We start from the raw sequence: 20055 nt of genomic DNA on the forward strand, positions 1-20055 counted from the left end.
TTTGAATTATAAAATCGCGCGTTTAGAGTCTAAAATTACATGTTTACCAAAGCGTCTTCTCGAATACTTCACTTACTGCTCGCTACGTCAAGTTGTGTACGTTCATAATTTATCTTTAGTGTTAACATCGCTACCTCCATGTTGAAATAAGAAAATATTGTATACAACACCTATATGCGCTGATAATTAAAGTAAATTTCCTTCACGAAGACGCTGTAAAAAAAATTCTGGCTCTGGACTAGAATGATGTCATTCAAATTTCTGATTATTTGCAAAGAAAGTTATCTAAACTAAACACTGAACATTAAGATGTTGTTTTGGTTAAAGTAATTCATGCAACATAAAATTGCTAATTTTTTATTTTTTTTATGTTTGTGTGCTCAAACTGATTGTCTTAAAGAAGTTACCAAAACAGCGTATTGCATCTAAAGCACCTATTTTCCTATCATAATTTAACCTTTTTATTTATCCCATCAATAATTTTGTAATGGTGGTCATTCTGAGATATCAGTAAAATGTCAATCAAATCAAGACACAATGAGTATTATATTAAACTGTATTATATTAAATGTGATACATAGGAAAACAATATCCACAAACATTTCCATAAACTCTCTTTGTAAATAACAGAGATGCTTTGTTGTATTCAACTAGATTTGGTTTCACTGGAAATTGAAGACACACTTTAAATTGGAGCACCTTTTCCTCCCTCAACAGCTTCTACCAAACAACACACAATACTGCAAAAACAACAGTACCTAAACTATGGTTCTATTGGCAGAGAATAAGCATAAAACAAATATGTGGAAACACATTTAAAAAAACAACCCAATACTAACACAATGCTGTTTGAATTCAACCTTTTAAAGAATATTCTTAAATATTGAACATTGACAGGATCCTTTTCAAGCCATTATTAAAATAAACAGAAATACATGATAGACATTTTTTAAAAACACATATTTGTAATTCTACCATCATCATCAGCGACAAAAGTACATTTTCTTTTAGTAAAGAATCTGAAATACATCATTGCTTCAAAAGGAAGCTTCTTTCTTTTTCTCTAGAAATCCACTGTGTCCTTGAGACAAACCAATGCTTTTTCCCATAAACCTCCACAACAATAACTTGGGCATAAAATAAAGTTAACAGATTGCTCTGCAGGAACAGATCGTTGTGGTCTACTCACACAAAAAACTTTGTAAAATTTGAAAGCAGGTGGCGGCCACCTGCTGCATTTTGGACAAGCATCCACCATTTTCTTGGAGGTCCTTCTGGTCTACAATTCATATAAATCTTGTCTACAGGTGCCAGGACATGTGTGGTATGTTACAATTTGTCAGCTTGCACCCAGAAAAGGCGCCACAAAAAGCAGTGAAGACAAGATTAGATCCACTGAGCATCTTACACCCACATTATACCTACATCTCTACCAGTGTGAGCACGTCTGATGTGCACACCTTTGCTGATCGCTGTATATGTGACCAGATAAATGTTCAGTTCCAATGATAAATGTCTTTAATGCTTCCTCTGACCGCTATAGTGTTCAGGAAGCATTGGGCAATCTGACACAACAATTATTTCATTTTAAGGTGTGAAATCTGTTTTTTTTACAATTTACCAGATTGTATGCATGGTAGAAACCAAACAGTGCCTTTACAGCTAAATGTAGGAAGCAAAAGCTACATTTATATGTTGACAAACTTAACTCCAGCTATTGGAGCACACTGGCACTGGATAAGCTTCTACCTAATTTAGTTAAACCAAGGAGGACAAAGATGTACACACAATCCAACATGTGGTGTTAATTAGAGGAGATGGATTCGTGAGTGGGGTCTGGTGCAGGACTTGCTGCTGGTGAGGTGCCAACGGAAATGAGCTTCCTTAAGATGTCCGCATAGAAAGGTCCATAGACAGTCTTGTTGTAGTTGACCAGGGAGATGAACTTGGCTCCCAAAGTAGTTAACTCTGGTTGGATGGCAGTCAGGCCAGCTGGAACCTGCTCAAGTTTGGCCTGAGGTTTGGGATCAAAGATAATCCCCCTGAAGAACTGCTGCACACGATCCTCTGTAGATTTTTATTTTTTTAAGAAGCAAAATTAGAAATACTCATTTTAATGCATTTCCCCCCAATAAATAGCAAGTGAGCTATTGTTCTTACCAACAAGGGTGCGGATGGGATTATCCTTCTGAGTGATGCTGCAGATCTGGCCTCTCAGGTTTGCCTGCAATGCTGGAGTCAGTGCAGGAAAGTTCCTCTCTGTCAAAGATTTGTTGATCTCACAGCTGATCTGCGAGCTGACACTTTCTAATGCCTCGTCCATGTTAAAGTTCCTGCAAACAGCAGCAGACAAGAATTGGAATCCCCACTGTGGACCGAAGATGGATTAATGCTGTAAACTTACGAGTGATGCATCCCGTCCAGCAGCACGTGGGTCATCCGTTTTAAGCGCTCAGACAGGGACGGCAAACCCTGGATGGGGTCTCCGATGGTGCTGTGGACTATGAGCAGCACTTCATTCACCATCTGACACTGCCAGAGCTGCCGCTGAATTTCGCGCAGGCGTACCTCATCATTCATCAATGTCTGAAATTCAACAACAAAAACTGTTTGGCACTTTGGCGATATACAATACAATCGATGCTATGCATAACACACCTCAGGCAGGGGCTTCTTGTCAAAGTCCCAGGTAATGATACCAAGAAAGGCAGTGTTGAGGATGGGGATTGGATTTGGTACAGTCCGCTCCCCTTTGCCCTGACCTCCAGTCTCCTGTGAGCAAACAATGGCTGACATCATCTCCTCCATTGCTGACTTGAGCCAAGCGGATGAGTGGCTTAAAGCATCTGGGATTAAAAACGGAAATGTGGGATAGCATTCATCTTTAAAAAAAGCATATTTCTACTATAGGGCAACAAATTCTATTGTGTACTTACTGGGGGTTTTGTCCAAGATTCTCTGGAAACTCGCCCGCTCGTATTCAATACCCTCGCGACACAACACAGCCCTCAGGCTAAGAATAGTCGCATTGATCATGTCCACCTTCATCAGGTCCAGAACACGGAAAATCTCCCTTTTGTGCAAATATAGGGAACAGCTATGACAAAAAAATAGACAATAAAATCTTTCAAACTACGACTGACTACTCACCTGAACAGTGTCACAATGTTATCTGTGCTTTCACGGAGCTTCTTGACGTCTTCATCCCTAGCTGGTGTGCACAACTTTCCCATGGTGTTGATAATATAAGAGGCGAGGCCCTGGATGTCTACAGCGTCATTATCAGCCTGCTGACGGATTAGCTCGATGTCTAACACCTCCATAATCTGGGTTCTCATTCGATTGGCCCCCGGATTCAGGAACGACAATAAGATCTGCCCCAAAAAACATTTTTGTAATGACATAACTGCTATTCGTGATGGCGTGAAGATAAAGACTATAAGGGTCAAGCGGCTTTAGGGAAGGGTCACCTCTCTGATTTCCTCCAAAAGTCTGATGGCTTGTCCATAGACTGGTGGGTCGTCATTCAGCTCGGACTCCAGGATGTTCCAGAAAGCCTTGTGCATTGCATTTTTAACCGCCTTCCATAAACTATAAAGCACAAGAGGATTTGGTTGAACTGCTTATGTAGAAATATAATCAACAAATAACTTATGTGATAAATTACAGAAATATGCAGCATTGACACACCTGCCCTCAGGTAGGCTGGATGGTTCTACCCGGAAGTCAGGATTAACGGTGATCTCGTGGGCGATGCTGAGATTGGACAGGTCTCTGGCAGACTCCATGACTTTATCCAGAGTTAAGGTTTTTGGTGGACTCGCTGCCAGAACCCAAAGACGGAGCCAAAAAAAGCAGCTTTAAAGGAGACAACATAGGCATAAAAAAACATAAGAGGACCTCTTGGATTCAGACTCACAGGAAGGCGAGCAATGCTTGCTGGAGGAGGTGCTCGTGAAGCTTTCACGGGAGCAGTCCATTTCGCTGGTTGACGTCATGCTGTCACAGCGGCCGGACAAGGACTCGCCGTCACTTCCTTGGTCCTCGCCGCTGGATGTGGAGACTGGGTGCTCATCGTTTGGCATCTTGGGTTATGGCTGCACACAGGACCGCAGACAGAAATGACTGGGCCTCTGAGGAAACAAAATGTAAATTTCTGTTGTACTCTAAAGCCAAGGCAAGGGAATTTTTTCTATTTTCGGGTGAAATGTTGTGTAAATGGGCCTTATTTCCAGAAGTTACGTCAAACCAAAGCCAGTGATGATAAAGGGACACAGTATCCAGACCTATTTAAGAGCAACCATGTCCCCAGGGCAACAAGAGACACCCAACAGGCTTTTCAACAGTTAAAGTGATCCTGTTACACGTGTACTTGTGTTTCTATGTCCACAGCCTAACCACGGGGGAGCAAGAAAATGTTTGGGCATTTAAAGGTAATGTATCTTTAAATTCCAGTCATAAACATTAAATAAAACAAAAAGAATGTACTGTGATTAGAGTAACTAGACCCTTAGGTGCCCCTGGGTGTTACTGTTTCTGGTCTCAGTTATCTGCTGCCAAAAATGAATGTACACTCCCCTTGCTGCTCTTGGTTTAAAGATAACTCGAGGGGTGAGGGTGGGCATGTGCCTTCCATCACCCCCCTGCTCATTCATTACATCATCTGCTACACTTAACAGCTAGGTCACAGCAATGCAGCTGGCCACTTTTGACAGAATATACAGACAAACGTGCATTATGGTCCATAAAACTGCAAGCAAAATTCAGCTAGTTGCCCCAACACACATAGAAACTAAGTAGATTCAGGCCTGACATTTGACACGTTTGGACATGTTTGAATAGATTTAGAAACCTGTTTAGAAAGCTATTAGCCACTTTTACATATAAAATAAATAATGCTGGACTAACTCCATGAGGTTAAAAATTGTAATCTGCTTTCCATGATGCAAAGTTTCGAAGGTACATCGGGTATACAGGTATGCATTCACTTTATATCGTCGAAGAAACAAAGGCAGCCTTCTGGAATCCAGATTTTCCTGCAGTGCATTGTAAACAAAACAAGAGGCGGGGCTTAAAAACACGAGGACTGTCGCTATTGGCTGCAGCTCGCTGTCCATCACGCACGAAGCGAGAACGTCTGGCTATATTCCTGTTCACATGGATTTAAAAAAAAACATCCACACACGCGTAAGAAGTGGGTACACGTGAGCTGAGCACAAGCCCAAAACAAGACAATCGGTGTACTATTAAGATTTAAAAAAAAAAAAATACTGACATTTGAAATCGAGAGGCACATCTAATGCGATAAATAATGACTGTACACGCATGCCAAACTTACTCAGCAGGCTATTCTCCGTGTAATTTTTTCACCTTAATCTTGCATGTTATCCCAACATTGGTTGTGATTTAGAAAGTATTTGCGAACGTCGCTGCTGACAACACTGTTTAGCGTTAGATCACAAACAACTCAATTACATAAGTACGTCAAAAATGTAGCCAAAGAGCCTAGAGGAAAAGAGACTATTTAGATGCGTTTCCAGTATTTTTTCCTCCATATTGAGCCACTACAGCAATTTTTAATACTATAAGTGTTTTTTGAAGCAATGTATCGAGAATGTAGACGACAAGCTGGTTGTGTTTGATTATTCTTAACCGAGTTTCCGCTGCAAAACAAACCCAAACTTAAGCAAACCACCAACCACTCAAGTGAGTTATTTACAGATTGACGCATAACAACGTTCGATAGATAAAGGGTTCTGTTACCTCAGTGAAGCCTGCTTAATTAGCGTCTAAATACGAAAATAGCTCAATGTTAGATAGTAGGTTTTCTGTCGTCTTGAACCACTGGTCTCGGTTTAAAGATCCTTCTCGAGGCTGGCTTTCAGGACAACTGGGCGAAACCACTATTAAAGATGTTTTTTATATTGCGAAAACGATTTATGATTAAGACGGGTTTTATAAATCCAAAAATGAATATATGTATCTGACAAATATTTGCACACATAACAGTATAGACACAAACACGAGTTTTTTCTTCCCACGCCGAAGAATAGTGTATACATTATAGATGGAATGGTACAGCCCGTGGGTTGCTTCACGTGTATGTTTGTTACCGGATGTGCTCGCACAGTCTTCACTGGCAGGCCAGAATTGTACTAATAACTCGAATCTATTTTATCTACCAGCGTTGATAAATCTTCGGTAATACTATGTAGTCGGTGCTTGTGTTTTGTTTGTGATGCGATTTTCCACATTGTACAAAAAAATAAATACACTTTAAAATAAGAGATACATCTGGTTATTAAACACACCCGCCACGTTTACAACAAACCTGTCATGGTAAAATACTGTTGTACTGATGTAAAATACAAATGGAGTGCAGGGCATTGCAGTATACCTGTTGTCCTGACGGGGGCAGTATCGCATCACTTGTGTAAATATGGACAAGCGAATAAGAAAACAGAAGAAAAGGGGTGACGTCAGAGAGAACGGCTGGTGATGGCGGTCGATTTGACTCCACGGTTTAGGCGATTGAACAGTCAAACGAGAAGTTTTCGGGAAGCTATTCAGCATGGTAAAATACGCATTTCACATCCACGAATCGAGACACATACTTGTAAATACCTACATCTACAATCTAGCATGGAAAGATCACGATAACAGCTCGTCCGCTTTGTTAGACATTGGTAATGTACCGGTAGTTACAAATTTCCAGAAGGCCATTTTTTTTTAGGACGTAATATCTTTTTATTTGGTAAGAGTAGTGTTTAAAAAGCACCTCTGCAAGCAGATAAATACGTCACATATTCTGCCACATATTGTTTAAGCAGTACAGTAGTAACAAAATGTTACATAACATATTTAGGTTGCTTTATGATTACAGCTCTTTGGCTCTTTGAAAGAGAAACACGTTCAATTGTGTACATAACTTAACCTAACATTCTCTATTTGATTTTGTATCACCGAATAGGTTTCTCTGGCCCCTTTGGTGCCACCCAGCTGTGGTATAACATCATCCAGGCCCTCCGGACTCAGGTAGAGGTGCGCCGATGCAGAAGACATCTCAGAGTCCACGCTGGCTGTTTCACTGGCTCAGATGCGGTGGATGCGGTGCTCAGCTATTTGATGCAAAATGTGGTGTTTTGCACGAGTGAGGTGTCTCGACTCAAAGCCGCTCGGCTCTGCCAGGCTCTGATGGAGGCGAAGGTGTTCGAACCAGTCGGCACCAAGCTGTTTCGTAGGGAAAAGGAAGTCACATTTGAAGACAGCGGCTGCAGCCTTTATCGGTTTCTGGAGGACAAAGGTTTTCCCAACGCTGCCAGGAGAGAGCGCAACAGTGACGCAGAAAACACGCCATCACAGGAAGAGGGAGTTAGGAAGAAAAGCTCGAGGTTCTCTTTTTGAAATGTTGCAAAAGTGTATATAGTTGGATGACTTTTTGTAAAATGGACAATATTTGCTTTCTTTAACATTGTCAGGCTGCAGGACCCAAAGCTGATCCTAAACCCCCTTGTTGTCGGACCATCAGACAGGAGGGTTGAGAGGCTTCTCAGGATGATAAACCTGCAACCAAATTTATCTCAAGGTCTAAACAGGTCCTCCACCTTTCTCTCCAAAGCAGGTACAGCAGAGTTGATCGGCCAGCGTCTCGGTGACATCATTAGTCTTCAAATTTAGGTGAAATGTTTATTCTTCTTCTTTTGTCAGTGGTGGAGGAAGTTTGGAAGCAGCAGACACTGCTGCAGCTGTTGCAGGTAGTAGAGGTGCCTGTGCTGGACTGCATCCTGACCTCTCCGGAGAGGGTTCATCTCCGAGCCTGCAGAATGTCTGCAGCTGCTCAGGACCTGGTTATTTCTAACACCTGCCTGGAGAGAGAGCTGTCTGATGTCCTAAACCTGAACAAGTGAGCGCTGATTTGCTGTGCTTCCTCCGCAACGTCAGAGAGAATTCTTTGGAAAAGATTCAGCTTTTTTGCATTGATTTACAGGCTGGACGGGTGGCTGTCGGCAGCAGCCGACTGCTTGGAGCTCTTTCCCGACCAGCTGATTGTGTTTGCAGGGGAGCAGCTAAGCCAGAATGGTGGTGATACACTTTCAGAAGAGTGGACAGCAACCCAAAAGAGGCTTCTCTTTGATACTATTGCAAAGTTCTACAGTGGGAAGGATATACCCCCACTTCTCTCAGGACAGCACCTGGACATACATGCTGCAATCCTGAGTTTGCTGGGCAAGTATAGATAGAAATGTGAAGATCATTCCTTTAGAAGCTAAAAAGAAAATCTATTGTGTTTTTCTGTTTCCTGGCAAAAATGAAAATTGTTTCTCTTTAGATGTGGGAAAGGTGCAGGAGGCCATCAAAGCCTCTCAGTTGTGTTTGAGACTGCTGGAGACGAGCGTCAAAGAAGAACTCAGGAGACTGCTGGCATTCATGGCCACAGCGGCTCACCCAGAATCCTGTCCTCTCCAGAAACAGGTAAACCTTCCCACGCACGCTATTTATATTTGAGTAACAGTAAACATGTGTTTCTTTATGCTGTGTGTCCTTTCAGGTGGATAACAGGACCTTGATCTGCCGCACTTTTCAGAAAGCCATCATCCCGAGTCATGAACTGACACGATGCCAAAGCGAGAACCTGCTGATGTTTCTAATGGACAACTCCACTGAGATCTTCAAGGTACATTTGACAGACCAGAGTTGATTTAATCAGCTATTTAGGTAGAAAGTGACCCCAATTCCTCTGTTACACATGAAAACAAATATTTATTACTCGTTGTTCAGTTTATATGATCAGGAATTTATGTACCTTAATGATTGCAGACTCCTTCATCCCTTGTTGAAGCTGTGAGGAAAGTCATGAGGATCACGCAGCAGGGAAAAGACCCTGATTCAATTACCAGTAAGGAAAAACAACTAGAAGCAATTCTGAGCCCTTCCTGATATTTAAAGTGGATCATTTCTAAATCTGCAGCACTTTCTGCGCTGTGAGTTCCTTTGAAACTGTTCATCGCGACCCTGCTGTCTTGCAGCGTTCACCTTCTGCCAGCAGGTGTCGCCAGAGGAGTACGAGGATCAGCGAGAGGCCGCCACGCTGGAGAGCCTCAGAAAGCTTCTGGGGGAGATCTCCTCCAGCCGAACCTTATCTGTGAAGGAGAGGAGGAGGCTGCTGAAGGAGTTCGAGAAACATCACCCCGTGGTTTTCCTGCAGCATCTCTCCAGCACTTTCTGAAACGGCTGAAGGGTTTTAATTCCACACAGCACATTCTGTTCAGTTTTAAAAGTACTTATTTTAATGAGGAGGATTGACGCCATTATGGCAGATGTTGGTTTGTTTATGATGACGGTTTTTAAATCACCGGAGAGATGATTTTTACTCTTTTTGTAATTTTTACGAAGCTTGGTTTGCATTTTTACTTGACAGGATCTATAATTGAATTAAGCATTTCAAAGTCTTTTGCACTTGTCAGTTAACAGTTTTATTTTTAATATCTTTTGCCTAAACCTTAGTTGTCTTGTCTTCTTGGGGTTTATGAGTAAAAGAGATAGAATGTTTAGCACTACTTTAACTATAATTAAAAAAGATTTAGTGTTTTCTGTTAAGGTAATCATTTTATTTTATTTTTTTAAAGGTACCACAATATAGCAGAATAGCTATCCCTCAGGTTGGTATGACAACAAGCTTTTAGTGGCAGTTATTTTATTGTGCATACCTGATTTTAATGAAAAGATGCTATCTTTTAATGTTTTAGTTATTTTGGTCTTCTGTTTTATTCTAAATTGATTCTAATTTATAAGTGTGGTGCCCTATTTGTATTTTCTCTGACTGCAGAAGGTAAGGTGGAATAACTCGTTAATGGTAGCTAATTTTAATCTTGTAATCTTTTTATTTTTATACACTGGAATGATATGCACTTTACAATGCTGAAGTATTTTCTCACTGAACAACACACTTAATAAAATATTTCTAAACGTCAATTGTCGAAATATAATGGGATTTTTTTTTTTCTTATTAAATTTTTGAGACATTTTCAGGAGAAAATGAGTTAGAAAGACTGGAATGTGGTTGGAAATATCTCATAATTCATTAGATCTTACATCATTATATAGCGTCAGTAAAATTCCGTATATAATTAAATTAAACTATTAAAGAGGAGGTGTGACGTCACCGCACCTGACTCTGTTAAAGAACCCGGAAGTGGGGCTGTAGAATCACCAGCCAGCTCAACCTTATTTCGGATGCTAACTGGGAGATATGGGGCTGTTTTACAGCCATAATTGACAACGCCGCATCTGGAAACGGGCACATATTCACAGTTTACACATTTTCCTTCCCCGGTAAGCAGCTTTTGGTTTTCGGACGCGGGGTTGCGGTTGAAAAGTAATATTTTACCCATAATAAAGGGGACGTCACTGAGTCCATGGTTAGCTAGCTAGCTTCGGTGTAGCTGCCGTGATCTCTTTGCTTAAAAAGTCTCTCTGGGTAGCAGCCAGATTGTAGTGGTGATGTCAGCCCTGTAGATGGGCGAGTAAAGGGTTAAGAGATGGTTTTGTGGGATAGTCGATTTTGACGTCTCAATCCTAGGTTAGTTTAGATGAACGCATCTAGGCTAAATAAGTTGGCTAGCACCCAAGCTATTCCCTAACCTGCCACCGCAGTCACCGATTTCACCCAAACGCCTGTAAGATTTTCAAATTAAAAACGCTTTAATCCAACGCTACAAGCTGGTCTGAACGGATCTTTTCAACCGCCCCCAGTAAGGCTAGTGTTCGACCTGCTAGGATGGTTTTGAAGGTAGTTTAGAGAAGGTGAAGAGCCAAACATGCCTGCTGGGCAGGTCACTCGCAACTATTCTGACCGGACCTGTTCCAGATCGTGTGGAAACCCGGAACTTTCCGATGCTAATTTTATGTCTGTGCTTAATGACAAACATCGAGTTGGTTAGGAGGCATTGTTGTGAACGTTGATTTGTGTGTGTGTGTGTTTCGGTTAAATATTGATTAATTCTAACCGCCTTTATGGAATCAGTGACTATAGACTGCATGTTGAGCAAGAGGAGGTCAGGCTGTTGCAACTTAAAGCTGATTTTCCCATTCTTGCAGCAGATTCTCGTTTCATTTTTATCCAGGTTTCTGCTCTCACAGATGTTTGTTGGAGGTGAAGTTGTGTGCAATGTTCAACACAGGAAATAACACAGGAATCAAGCGTAGCCTTCCGTTCTCCTTTATCTTCCAAAATATCAGAAGAGACATCTTTTTGAACCAATTTGATTTGCAAAAATAAAGCCAAACAGAGAAATTGCAACTATGCTACCTCTAATTGTGTTCTTGTGTCTGACATCCTGTTCTGGGGGTTTGCTCTGAGTTATTTTAAGTTACTGGGGACCGATTGTCTGAATATCCGCCTTTGTCAGCACGATAAGCTCTTTGATTTGTAGATTTCTAATCAGGTGCCTCCTGTCCGATTGATTCTTTTATGCTGTTTGAGGGTGAGCTGACTTGGAACAAACAGCAAAAGTTGTTTTTCCCATGTGAGCGACTGCCATTGACCTCAGACTTAAAACGAAAATGTTCTCTCTTTTGTCCAGATTTTTCTCTCATCTCCCCTCGGCTGCAGAGTCAAGCCTCAACATGGAGTCCATGCTGAACAAACTGAAAAGCACAGTTACCAAGGTGACCGCAGATGTCACCAGCGCTGTCATGGGTAACCCGGTGACACGTGAGTTTGAAGTTGGCCGGCACATTGCTAGTGGGGGTCCTGGCCTGTGCTGGAGGATCTATGACGGCACCAAAAAATCAACAAAACAGGTGATCGTATTGCCAGGCAGCAAGCGCCACCCAGAAGCTGACGTCCATAGAGACTAACAGTTTGTGTTTGATGTCCCAGGAGGTGGCAGTGTTTGTATTTGATAAGAAGATGATCGATAAGTATCAGAAATTCGAGAAAGACCAAATCATCGACTCGCTGAAACGAGGGGTGCAGCAGCTGACCCGATTGCGTCACCCCCGCCTCCTGACTGTGCAGCATCCTCTGGAAGAGTCGCGGTGAATAACACACTCGTGCAGCCCGTCTCTCTCACTGTCTTTCTCTCTCTCTCTCACACACACACACACACACACACACACACACACACACACACATATTTCAAGGACAAATCCAGGGAGTTCAAAGTGAGGCTTGACATTTGAAGCGAACATTGCATAACAAATCTATTTATTCGCCTCGCCGCGAAAAGCCTGTCGTGATCAAAAGGCTCTGTGGAGCGGTCTCTGAATAATTCACACCTCCTGAGGGCAAAAATGGGTTAAGGCTGAGCCGTTTAGCCCGTTTTAGCCTCTGCTCACCGTGCACGTTGTCTCTGTAAGCTGAAACCATGTTGGCGTTTGCCCCTCAGAGACTGCCTGGCGTTTTGCACAGAACCGGTGTTCGCCAGCCTGTCCAACGTGCTGGGCCAGTGGGACAATCTGCCCAGCCCCGTCCCCACCGACATCAAGGAGTACAAACTGTTTGACGTGGAGACCAAGTATGGATTGTTACAGGTGAGGACGTGTTTACAAGCTAGCTAAATTCCCAACTTGAAGAACTTCTTACAATGTTGGCTCCACCATTTGTCTGTATTAGCCAGCCTCCACCTGTTCTGTGCATTGATATTATACCAAATGCCCTATTTTGCGTCCTCTTTAGATCTCGGAGGGTTTGTCCTTCCTCCACAGCGGCGTGAAAATGGTCCATGGGAACCTGTGTCTGGAAAACGTCATCCTCAACAAGAGCGGCTCCTGGAAGATCATGGGCTTTGACTTCAGCATCTCAGCCGCCAACCCTTCAGACTCCGAGGTGCACGGGGAGGCTGTTTCCTCTGCTCCACCAAATTGGCCTCCAGCTGTGTTGTCACATCTGTATTCACGCTGTCCTCTGGCACCCCTCAGCCCAAGTACACGTGTAAAGAGTGGGATCCCAACCTGCCGCCCCTCTGCCTCCCCAACCCGGAGTACCTGGCCCCCGAGTACATCCTGTCCGTCAGCTGCGACTCGGCCTCTGACATGTACTCGCTCGGCGTGGTCATGCACGCCGTCTTCAACGAGGGCAAACCAGTTTTCCAGGTCAACAAACACGACATCTTTAAAAGCTTCAGCAGGCAGCTGGACCAGGTGAGTCGGACCGCCGTGCACCTCTCCCCGCCGCGGCGTTTGTTGTGCTCTTCTGCCGCTCTCTCGGTGCTCCAATTTGAGTCTTCTTTTGCGTTTGAGCGCAGCTGAGCACCATGAGCTCGGCGTTGTTGAACAAGATCCCGGAGGAGGTGCAGCAGCACGTCAAAATGCTGCTCAGCGTCACGCCCACCGTCCGACCCGATGCTGACCAGATGACCAAGGTTTGAGGAGCTTGTTGATGGAGGTTAAAAGCATGTGTTTGGAGTATTCTGGGAACAACTGTGTCTGCGTGGCCCTCAGATTCCATTTTTTGATGACGTGGGTGCCGTGACGCTGCAGTACTTCGACTCTCTCTTCCAAAGGGACAATCTACAGAAGTCCCAGTTCTACAAAGGCCTCCCTAAAGTTCTACCCAAACTACCCAAGGTATAAACGGCACCAGAAGCCACATTAAGTTTTATGTATGGTGAAGTTACGCCTCACTTCTCTCGTTTCCTCCATTTCAGAGAGTAGTGGTGCATCGGATCCTGCCGGCGCTGACCTCCGAGTTCGTGAACCCGGACATGGTTCCCTTTGTGCTGCCCAACGTGCTGCTGATCGCGGAAGAGTGCACCAGGGACGAGTACATCCGGCTCATCCTCCCTGACCTCACGCCTGTTTTCAAGCAGCAGGAGCCAATCCAGGTAGAGCACGGAGACAAAGCTGGTTTTTAATCAAGAGGTATCACTACGGTTGTCTGGGCATGTGTTGCTAAGTGCTCTGAGAGTGAAATATTTCTAAGGGTTTGCAAATGTGTTTCTGTTATCATGTTAAGAGCACGCCGCCTTTGCTTAGCTCAACTCTTTATTACCTTCTGTATTTCTCTTTTCACGCTTTCTCAGGCTAGCAACATGGTGAGTGGTCTTTGTTGTGAACGCATCCCATCCGCATCAGCATTTCTGGACTTCATTTTGTCCACCTTAAGCTAGAACGTACCGAGAGCACCACCTCTGCTAACTTCCACCTAACCTGAGCTCAAAAGAAACTGAGGAATTCTTTCATTTTCCTAACTGGCTTCCTGTTCCTGTGCAGATCCTGCTAATATTCCTGCAAAAGATGGACTTGCTGTTGACCAAGACTCCTGCGGAAGACATTAAGAGCTCTGTGTTACCGATGGTGTACAGAGCTCTAGAAGCCCCGTCTGTCCAGATCCAGGTAACATGCAGGAAGAAGTGATGACAGGTGATTTCTGTTCATGTCATTTGCTCACGCCTTTTCTGCTGCTGAGCAGGAGCTCTGCTTGAACATCATCCCCACGTTTGCCAACCTGATTGACTACCCATCTATGAAGAACGCCCTTATCCCTCGCATCAAGTCAGCCTGCCTTCAGACCTCCTCGCTCGCTGTGGGTCTCCTGTCAGATCGTGCGGTCACACGACGTCCTTTTGACACCAATAACTTTGTGCATGTTTTCCTTCGTTGCCCTGAAGGTACGGGTCAACTCGTTGGTGTGTCTGGGGAAGATTTTGGAGTATCTGGACAAGTGGTTTGTCATCGACGAGATCCTGCCCTTCCTGCAGCAGATCCCCTCCAGAGAGCCCGCCGTACTCATGGGAATGCTCGGTAAACAGAGACCCCTCTGTCTTCGCGGTCCTCACTAAACAGAAGTGTCAGAGCTTTCCTCATCCTTTTCTTTAGGAATTTACAAGTGCACCTTTACTCACAAGAAGCTGGGCATCCCCAAAGAGCACCTGGCAAGCAAGAGCCTGCCGCACCTCATCTCTCTGAGTATAGACGGCAATCTCAACCTCAATCAGGTAGGTTTTCCACAGGTGCCTTTGACGTTTTGTTTGCTTATTTGTGTGGAAGGTTTTCATTTTTTTCATTCTTTTTTTAAAAATTTTTTAGTTTAACTCATTCATGGTGGTCATACGGGACATGTTGAGCCGCATGGAGGCTGAACACAAGACCAAGTTGGAGCAGCTACACGTCATGCAGGAGCAGCAGAGGTAGCTGTGGTAACTGTAAAAGAACCCTTTTTTTCCATTTAGCGCAAGGCTAAGCTAGTGCTATCCTCTCCTGACAGGAGCATTAACATCTCAAACCCAGGGAACCCGTCAGAGGAGCCTAAAAGCCAGCCTAGCACTGGCAACCAGGTCAGAAACCTTCAAGCGTTACAGTTGTCTCTGCGTTGCAGACGTTGAGTCCATTCTTCTCTTGCTTTCAGATCGATGACATCTTCGGCGGAGCCGCTGTTAACGGGAAGGAGAACGGGTCGGCGGCCCCGGCCCCGGCCCCTAAGCCTAACAGGGTAAGGAGACAGCGGCGTGCCTCGTTTTGCCTTTGTGGCTTTAGCCCAGCTCCTTCCTGATGTACCCTCGTTTGCGTCCCCGCAGATGTCGCTGACGCTGGAGGAGAAGCAGCGTTTGGCGAAGGAGCAGGAGCAGGCGGCCAAACTGAGGAACCAGCAGCCGTTGGCACCGCAGGCGGCCAAACAATCGGCCGCCTCGAACGCACAGGTGCCGCCACAAAGATTCGACAGGCCAACGTTCGCGTCTTTTCCTGCTAAATCTTACCTGATTTTCTGTTGCAGGCTAAAGATCTGACAAGCAGCCTTCTCAACAACATGACGTCCCTGAACAGCCTCTCCCTGGCCAACGCCCCTCGACCAGCACCGGTGCAGGGTTCAACCATGGCGGCCTTCCCCTCCCCCGGCACCATGATGGGCCCCATGGGTGCCCAGATCTCCAACGGCTTCAACACACCCATGAGCTTCCAGACGGGAGGCATGGGGATGGGCATGCGACCCCCTGGGCCTGCCCACTACGGAGCAGGCATGGCCACCACCACCAGCACGCCAAACTTCAGCGCCTTCAACCAGCATCAAGGACCAAACAAAACCCCCGACATGTCGGCTCTGGACAGTCTTTTCAAGCCCAGCCAGCCCAAAGTCACCCTCAATCAGATGGGTCCAAAAGCGCCGCCTGGCACCAACAACACGTGGCTGCAACAGCTCGGCGGGACCCCGAACGCTCAGACTCAGATGCAGGGCGCCCCGGTACCCCTGGGCGGAGTTCCCGGGGGATTCGGGATGCAGGCCAACCCTTTCTTTAGCCCGCAGAACTTTTCTCAGCCCGCTGCCGCAGCTAGTCTGAACCAAAGTGGTGTTAAACACAGCTCGTCTGTCAGCGGTGATCTGAAGGACTTATTTGGTTGAGGGATTCTTTTAAAGGTCTGGATGGAGGCGCCCTTGAAATTTCACACGACTTACAAACCAAATCCATCGCGGATGTTGCCGTCTGTTGCTGTCCGATCCGCTTTTGAATTCTGACACTCGCTCACATTTACACCCCATGTCCGTTTCCACTGGTTGAGATGGGAACTCTGCTGTGCTTGTAAATTCTGGGGGTTTCCTACTGTTTTGTACTTTGTATTCTGGCAGGTTCTGTGCTAATGTCTTTAATTATGGAACTGGATGGTTTTGGTTTCACTTGAGTTGCATCGCCGGGCACTAGATTTGCTTCTACTCTCCACATTTTAAGGTCATTTTAGAACATTATGGTGGCAACCAAACTCAAAAAGAAGTGGGTCTAAAAGGGAAGCGCAATAGTCATAGAGGACCATTAAACCAATTATCAGAAGCATTTTAAACAAGATGCTAACACTGAATGTAGCAAGTAAGGAACCGCTTAGGCTAGCATGCCTTTTGTGGGCGTTGCTTACTCAAATATTAGCAGAATTACTCATTTGCATTGTCTCCTTTTCGTGAAATTGACCACATAAGATCAAAATATTGTCTTTGGTTCCTTTTGTAACAGCGATTCTTAATAATTTCAGTGACCAGTGATGTTTTATCTCGCACGTTCGCCGGGATCCAATCCCCAGTGCACCGTTAAATGCTGATTAATTTGTACATTAATGCAGGTATTAATTATATTCTGATTCCAGCACTTGGCAACAGAAGTGTAAATACATAATTATATGAAATTGGATTACTCCGAGGACCATGATTGTGTTTTTTCTCCCCTTCCTTTGTGGTCATGCTAAAGAGGCCTTCGGTGATTTATGTGCAATAATCCTGAACGGTTAAGGGATCAAGCATTTGTGTCCTCAACCTTTTAACATGAATGCACAATAAGTCTGAATTATTACATTATTTTAAAGGGTTTGCGCCACTGCAGAGCCTTTAATGCACCTCGGTTGCTGTTTTTTCACGCTAACATGTAACAGGGCGCCAACAGTGCGTCCGCCTTTATCTGTGTGTGGCAGTTCTGACTGGATCACTTAGTGGATGTGGATCCCCCCCACACCCAGAGCAGAAAAGTAAATCTTATTCTTCTACCAGATTGTTTGTATGCCAATGCTGTCTTACGTGTCCCTCGTTTTATGTGTGGAGTTGATGGTTTCTGACTGAGTCTAAATATAAAGGAGAAATACACAATCTTATACTCAAAGAGGGTGTTTATTGCATACGTGATGGTTTGAAAGTGGCAGATCAACTTTATTGGTTCGGAACCAAGTTGGAACATTGCACTTCAAGTCAGTGGTAGAACTGATCAACAACACTAGTAGTGATGCCACTAGAGGTAAAAGTGGTTGAGCTAGTCACTGTTCCAGCCGCCGGATCTTTCTCATGGTGTTTGTCTCCAGGTTTTGCTGAGTCATGGCTGCAAAGGACAAAAACAAATGCATGGCAGGTTCTGTCATTGACGGAGCTGGATCTCGTAGTTTGGATCAATGGTGCTGGGTTGCAGCTCACATGTAAAGCTGATCTCATACTCAAAGCTCCAGGTGGCGAAAGACATCTTCTGCAGGTTCTGCCTGTATAGGAGCTCGATATCGTAACTGGCCACATTGCACCGGTTATAGTCCTGCGTCAAGAGAGACCGTCGTCATAGCAACCGCGCTGACCGAAAGGGTGTTTCATTTGAGTGGCAACCGTTAGCATGCCGCCAGAAGAAGCCGCAGTATGAAGTGTCTGAACGCTAAACAGGGTTCCGCCTGCGAGCAAACGGCACCCTCGTAAGCGTATTAGCGTACATTGACTTTAGCGAAAGCTCAAAACGACACTGAAAGCCTCGGCGAGATTGTGGACGGACGCGTCTTACTCTGGAATAGTCTTTCCAAACTCCATCAAAATCTAAAAACTGCCAGCGTGGAGCACTGAAACTGGAAAAGCAATGAAATTAAAAACACTTCATTTTAGCACAGACTCCAGGGATGTTTACTTTACAACCCACATTGTCTGTTTAGTGTAAACTAGGTCCTGTGGTGGTCTCACCTCATTTGAAGTTTGGGCCGCCTGCGAACATTTCTGGTCATGCCTGTGGTAATGTTGATTTGACTCATGCCTGCCAAGTAAAATAGCACCAGTCAGATTCCTCCCAACAAAACCTCGCCTTGATCTTTTTTATTTTTTCTCTCATTTCTGTGGGTGAGCCTCCGTAAAGGCGATGGAAACATCACGCACTGGCAAAGTCGAGGGTGTAACCTGTCGATCCGACCGTGAAGCCGATGGAACCCTGGGGGTTCTGAAGGAACTGGAGCTCGATATCTTTACTGCTGACCGAGGAGGGGAACGTTCTGCTGCTCTGAAGAGCAAGAAGGCTTAGAGATTTTTCTGCAGATGGGGACTCATCATCGAGCGGGACTTTCCTCACCTGGCGTCCGTATTCCTTCCACAGGTGGTTGACTCTGAAGTACCAGGCCATGTCCTCTGTCTGGCCCGGAGGTAGGCTGCAAGTCCTCCGTATGTTTGGAGAACACTGAGAGGTCATGTTGGTGCCGTGGAGAAGATCAAAGTCGACACAAACACACCTGGAGGACACATTATTATACATCATCAAAGTAAAGGCTCGAAATAAGTGGAAGAGAGATGACTAACCCGTAGCTAGTATTGAGCTGGATTTGTTTCGCCCCTGGTTGAGTGTAATGGGCCTCAATGACGTAGTCGTTCTCGATTGGCACCCAACGACCAATAATAAACACCTGCCACTCGAAATGTTTGGAGGTAACTAAAGGGTGGGGAAAGGATGTATTATCTTTGTGTTTTATTGTAATCCACGTTAATATGACAGTTTAGCTGCTACTTTACAAAGAAACCGAATTGTTAGTGTATATTAACAACAGGAAGGATAGAATATACAGGAAATAGCAAATACTTTCCTATATGTTACTGCTTGGGCTTTGTTCTCTGCTGTAAACATGCCACTACAAATATAGAAAAGATTTAACATTTCTGATGCTTTTGGCATTTATTGTTTTGTTACCAAATCGGTTTCCGACCCCGAATAAGCGGTCGAGGGTGGGTGGAGGTTGCTTTATAAATACCGGGGTGGTGTTTATGATTTAGAATTGTGACTTTAATCTCACCATTTCAAACATATGTGCTCATGGATGGCCTTAAATTGTTCTGTTGAAGTGTCTGGATAAAATCTGGGCATTTTATGAAAGCCCCAGAGTGATTTATTAAGAGCCCCCTCTAAGATGCCGTTATCGGTACGAAATGGCTTCCTGGATAACATTCACGATATTTTGAGTACGGTGTTCCGCATTTCTCCACAAATATTGAGGCAATGAGCTTAAAAGCGAAAAGATTGAATGGGAATCACTGAGTTGAATTAAAACACTGATTGTGAGTTTAATACAGACCCAAATATCCCCGGATTGCCGGCTCGGTTGAACGTGGCTGAAAGCATAAAAAACCGAGACTTAAACCTTTTCATCTGTGCATTTTCACGCGAAAAGATGCAGCGATTAAAACTCACCGTGAGGGACATCCTAATGTTTATAAGCGAGGACGAAGCGAGATTTTCAAACCGGAGTAAAAGTCATAACTACATGGAGAACTTTCGTTTTCCATTTTTAGCTTGGGGAAACCGGAAGTTGTCACACCGGCTTTAAAACTTTACAATAATTGTAAATATGTAAAAA

The 20055-nt window shown here is 44.4% G+C and overlaps 4 protein-coding genes across 8 annotated transcripts; 2 read left to right on the forward strand and 2 right to left on the reverse strand.

Annotated features, from left to right (window-relative positions):
* Positions 1-538: 538 nt before the first annotated feature.
* On the reverse strand, positions 539-5911 carry tcp11l2 (t-complex 11, testis-specific-like 2). Of its 2 annotated transcripts, none has more exons than XM_011613331.2 (10): positions 5764-5911; positions 3920-4133; positions 3691-3823; positions 3471-3591; positions 3151-3374; positions 2937-3073; positions 2659-2846; positions 2405-2586; positions 2161-2333; positions 539-2067 (listed from the first exon to the last, which is right to left on the reverse strand). In XM_011613331.2, the coding sequence occupies exons 2-10, from the start codon at positions 4083-4085 to the stop codon at positions 1805-1807; spliced, it is 1587 nt and encodes a 528-aa protein (XP_011611633.2). In that variant the 5' UTR covers positions 4086-4133; positions 5764-5911; the 3' UTR covers positions 539-1804. The 2 variants fall into 2 exon arrangements, with proteins under 2 accessions (XP_011611633.2, XP_003972835.2); XM_003972786.3 differs by having other exon boundaries at positions 3920-4097; positions 5764-5894.
* A 559-nt stretch (positions 5912-6470) lies between these two features.
* depdc4 (DEP domain containing 4) lies at positions 6471-9969 on the forward strand. 2 transcript variants are annotated; one of them, XR_003885692.1, is made up of 10 exons: positions 6471-6574; positions 6971-7391; positions 7479-7621; positions 7708-7903; positions 7988-8226; positions 8330-8472; positions 8549-8674; positions 8818-8896; positions 9027-9300; positions 9362-9969. XR_003885692.1 is itself a non-coding variant. In XM_011613332.2 (9 exons), the coding sequence occupies exons 1-9, from the start codon at positions 6499-6501 to the stop codon at positions 9224-9226; spliced, it is 1623 nt and encodes a 540-aa protein (XP_011611634.2). In that variant the 5' UTR covers positions 6471-6498; the 3' UTR covers positions 9227-9969. The 2 variants fall into 2 exon arrangements, 1 of the variants encoding a protein (XP_011611634.2); XM_011613332.2 differs by having other exon boundaries at positions 9027-9969.
* A 195-nt stretch (positions 9970-10164) lies between these two features.
* Positions 10165-17466, forward strand: scyl2 (SCY1 like pseudokinase 2). Of its 2 annotated transcripts, XM_029825417.1 has the most exons (19): positions 10165-10332; positions 11583-11802; positions 11882-12039; positions 12390-12534; positions 12680-12829; positions 12922-13143; positions 13248-13364; positions 13444-13569; positions 13650-13826; positions 14025-14036; positions 14215-14337; positions 14414-14527; positions 14613-14745; positions 14821-14939; positions 15031-15131; positions 15209-15278; positions 15350-15433; positions 15519-15641; positions 15716-17466. In XM_029825417.1, exons 2-19 carry the CDS (start codon positions 11626-11628, stop codon positions 16337-16339), a joined length of 2775 nt encoding a protein of 924 aa, XP_029681277.1. In that variant the 5' UTR covers positions 10165-10332; positions 11583-11625; the 3' UTR covers positions 16340-17466. The 2 variants fall into 2 exon arrangements, with proteins under 2 accessions (XP_029681277.1, XP_011611635.1); XM_011613333.2 differs by lacking the exon at positions 14025-14036 and having other exon boundaries at positions 10166-10332.
* Positions 17467-17565: 99 nt separating this feature from the next.
* On the reverse strand, positions 17566-20017 carry LOC101076829 (uncharacterized). 2 transcript variants are annotated; one of them, XM_011613334.2, is made up of 9 exons: positions 19890-20017; positions 19774-19810; positions 19007-19136; positions 18783-18939; positions 18593-18713; positions 18404-18473; positions 18231-18291; positions 17882-17993; positions 17566-17789 (listed from the first exon to the last, which is right to left on the reverse strand). In XM_011613334.2, exons 1-9 carry the CDS (start codon positions 19899-19901, stop codon positions 17728-17730), a joined length of 762 nt encoding a protein of 253 aa, XP_011611636.1. In that variant the 5' UTR covers positions 19902-20017; the 3' UTR covers positions 17566-17727. The 2 variants fall into 2 exon arrangements, with proteins under 2 accessions (XP_011611636.1, XP_011611637.1); XM_011613335.2 differs by lacking the exon at positions 18231-18291 and having other exon boundaries at positions 17570-17789.
* Between the last annotated feature and the right edge of the window lie 38 nt (positions 20018-20055).

The sequence above is a fragment of the Takifugu rubripes genome, chromosome 18 (assembly GCF_901000725.2).
Source record: "Takifugu rubripes chromosome 18, fTakRub1.2, whole genome shotgun sequence".
Classification (NCBI taxonomy): domain Eukaryota; kingdom Metazoa; phylum Chordata; class Actinopteri; order Tetraodontiformes; family Tetraodontidae; genus Takifugu; species Takifugu rubripes.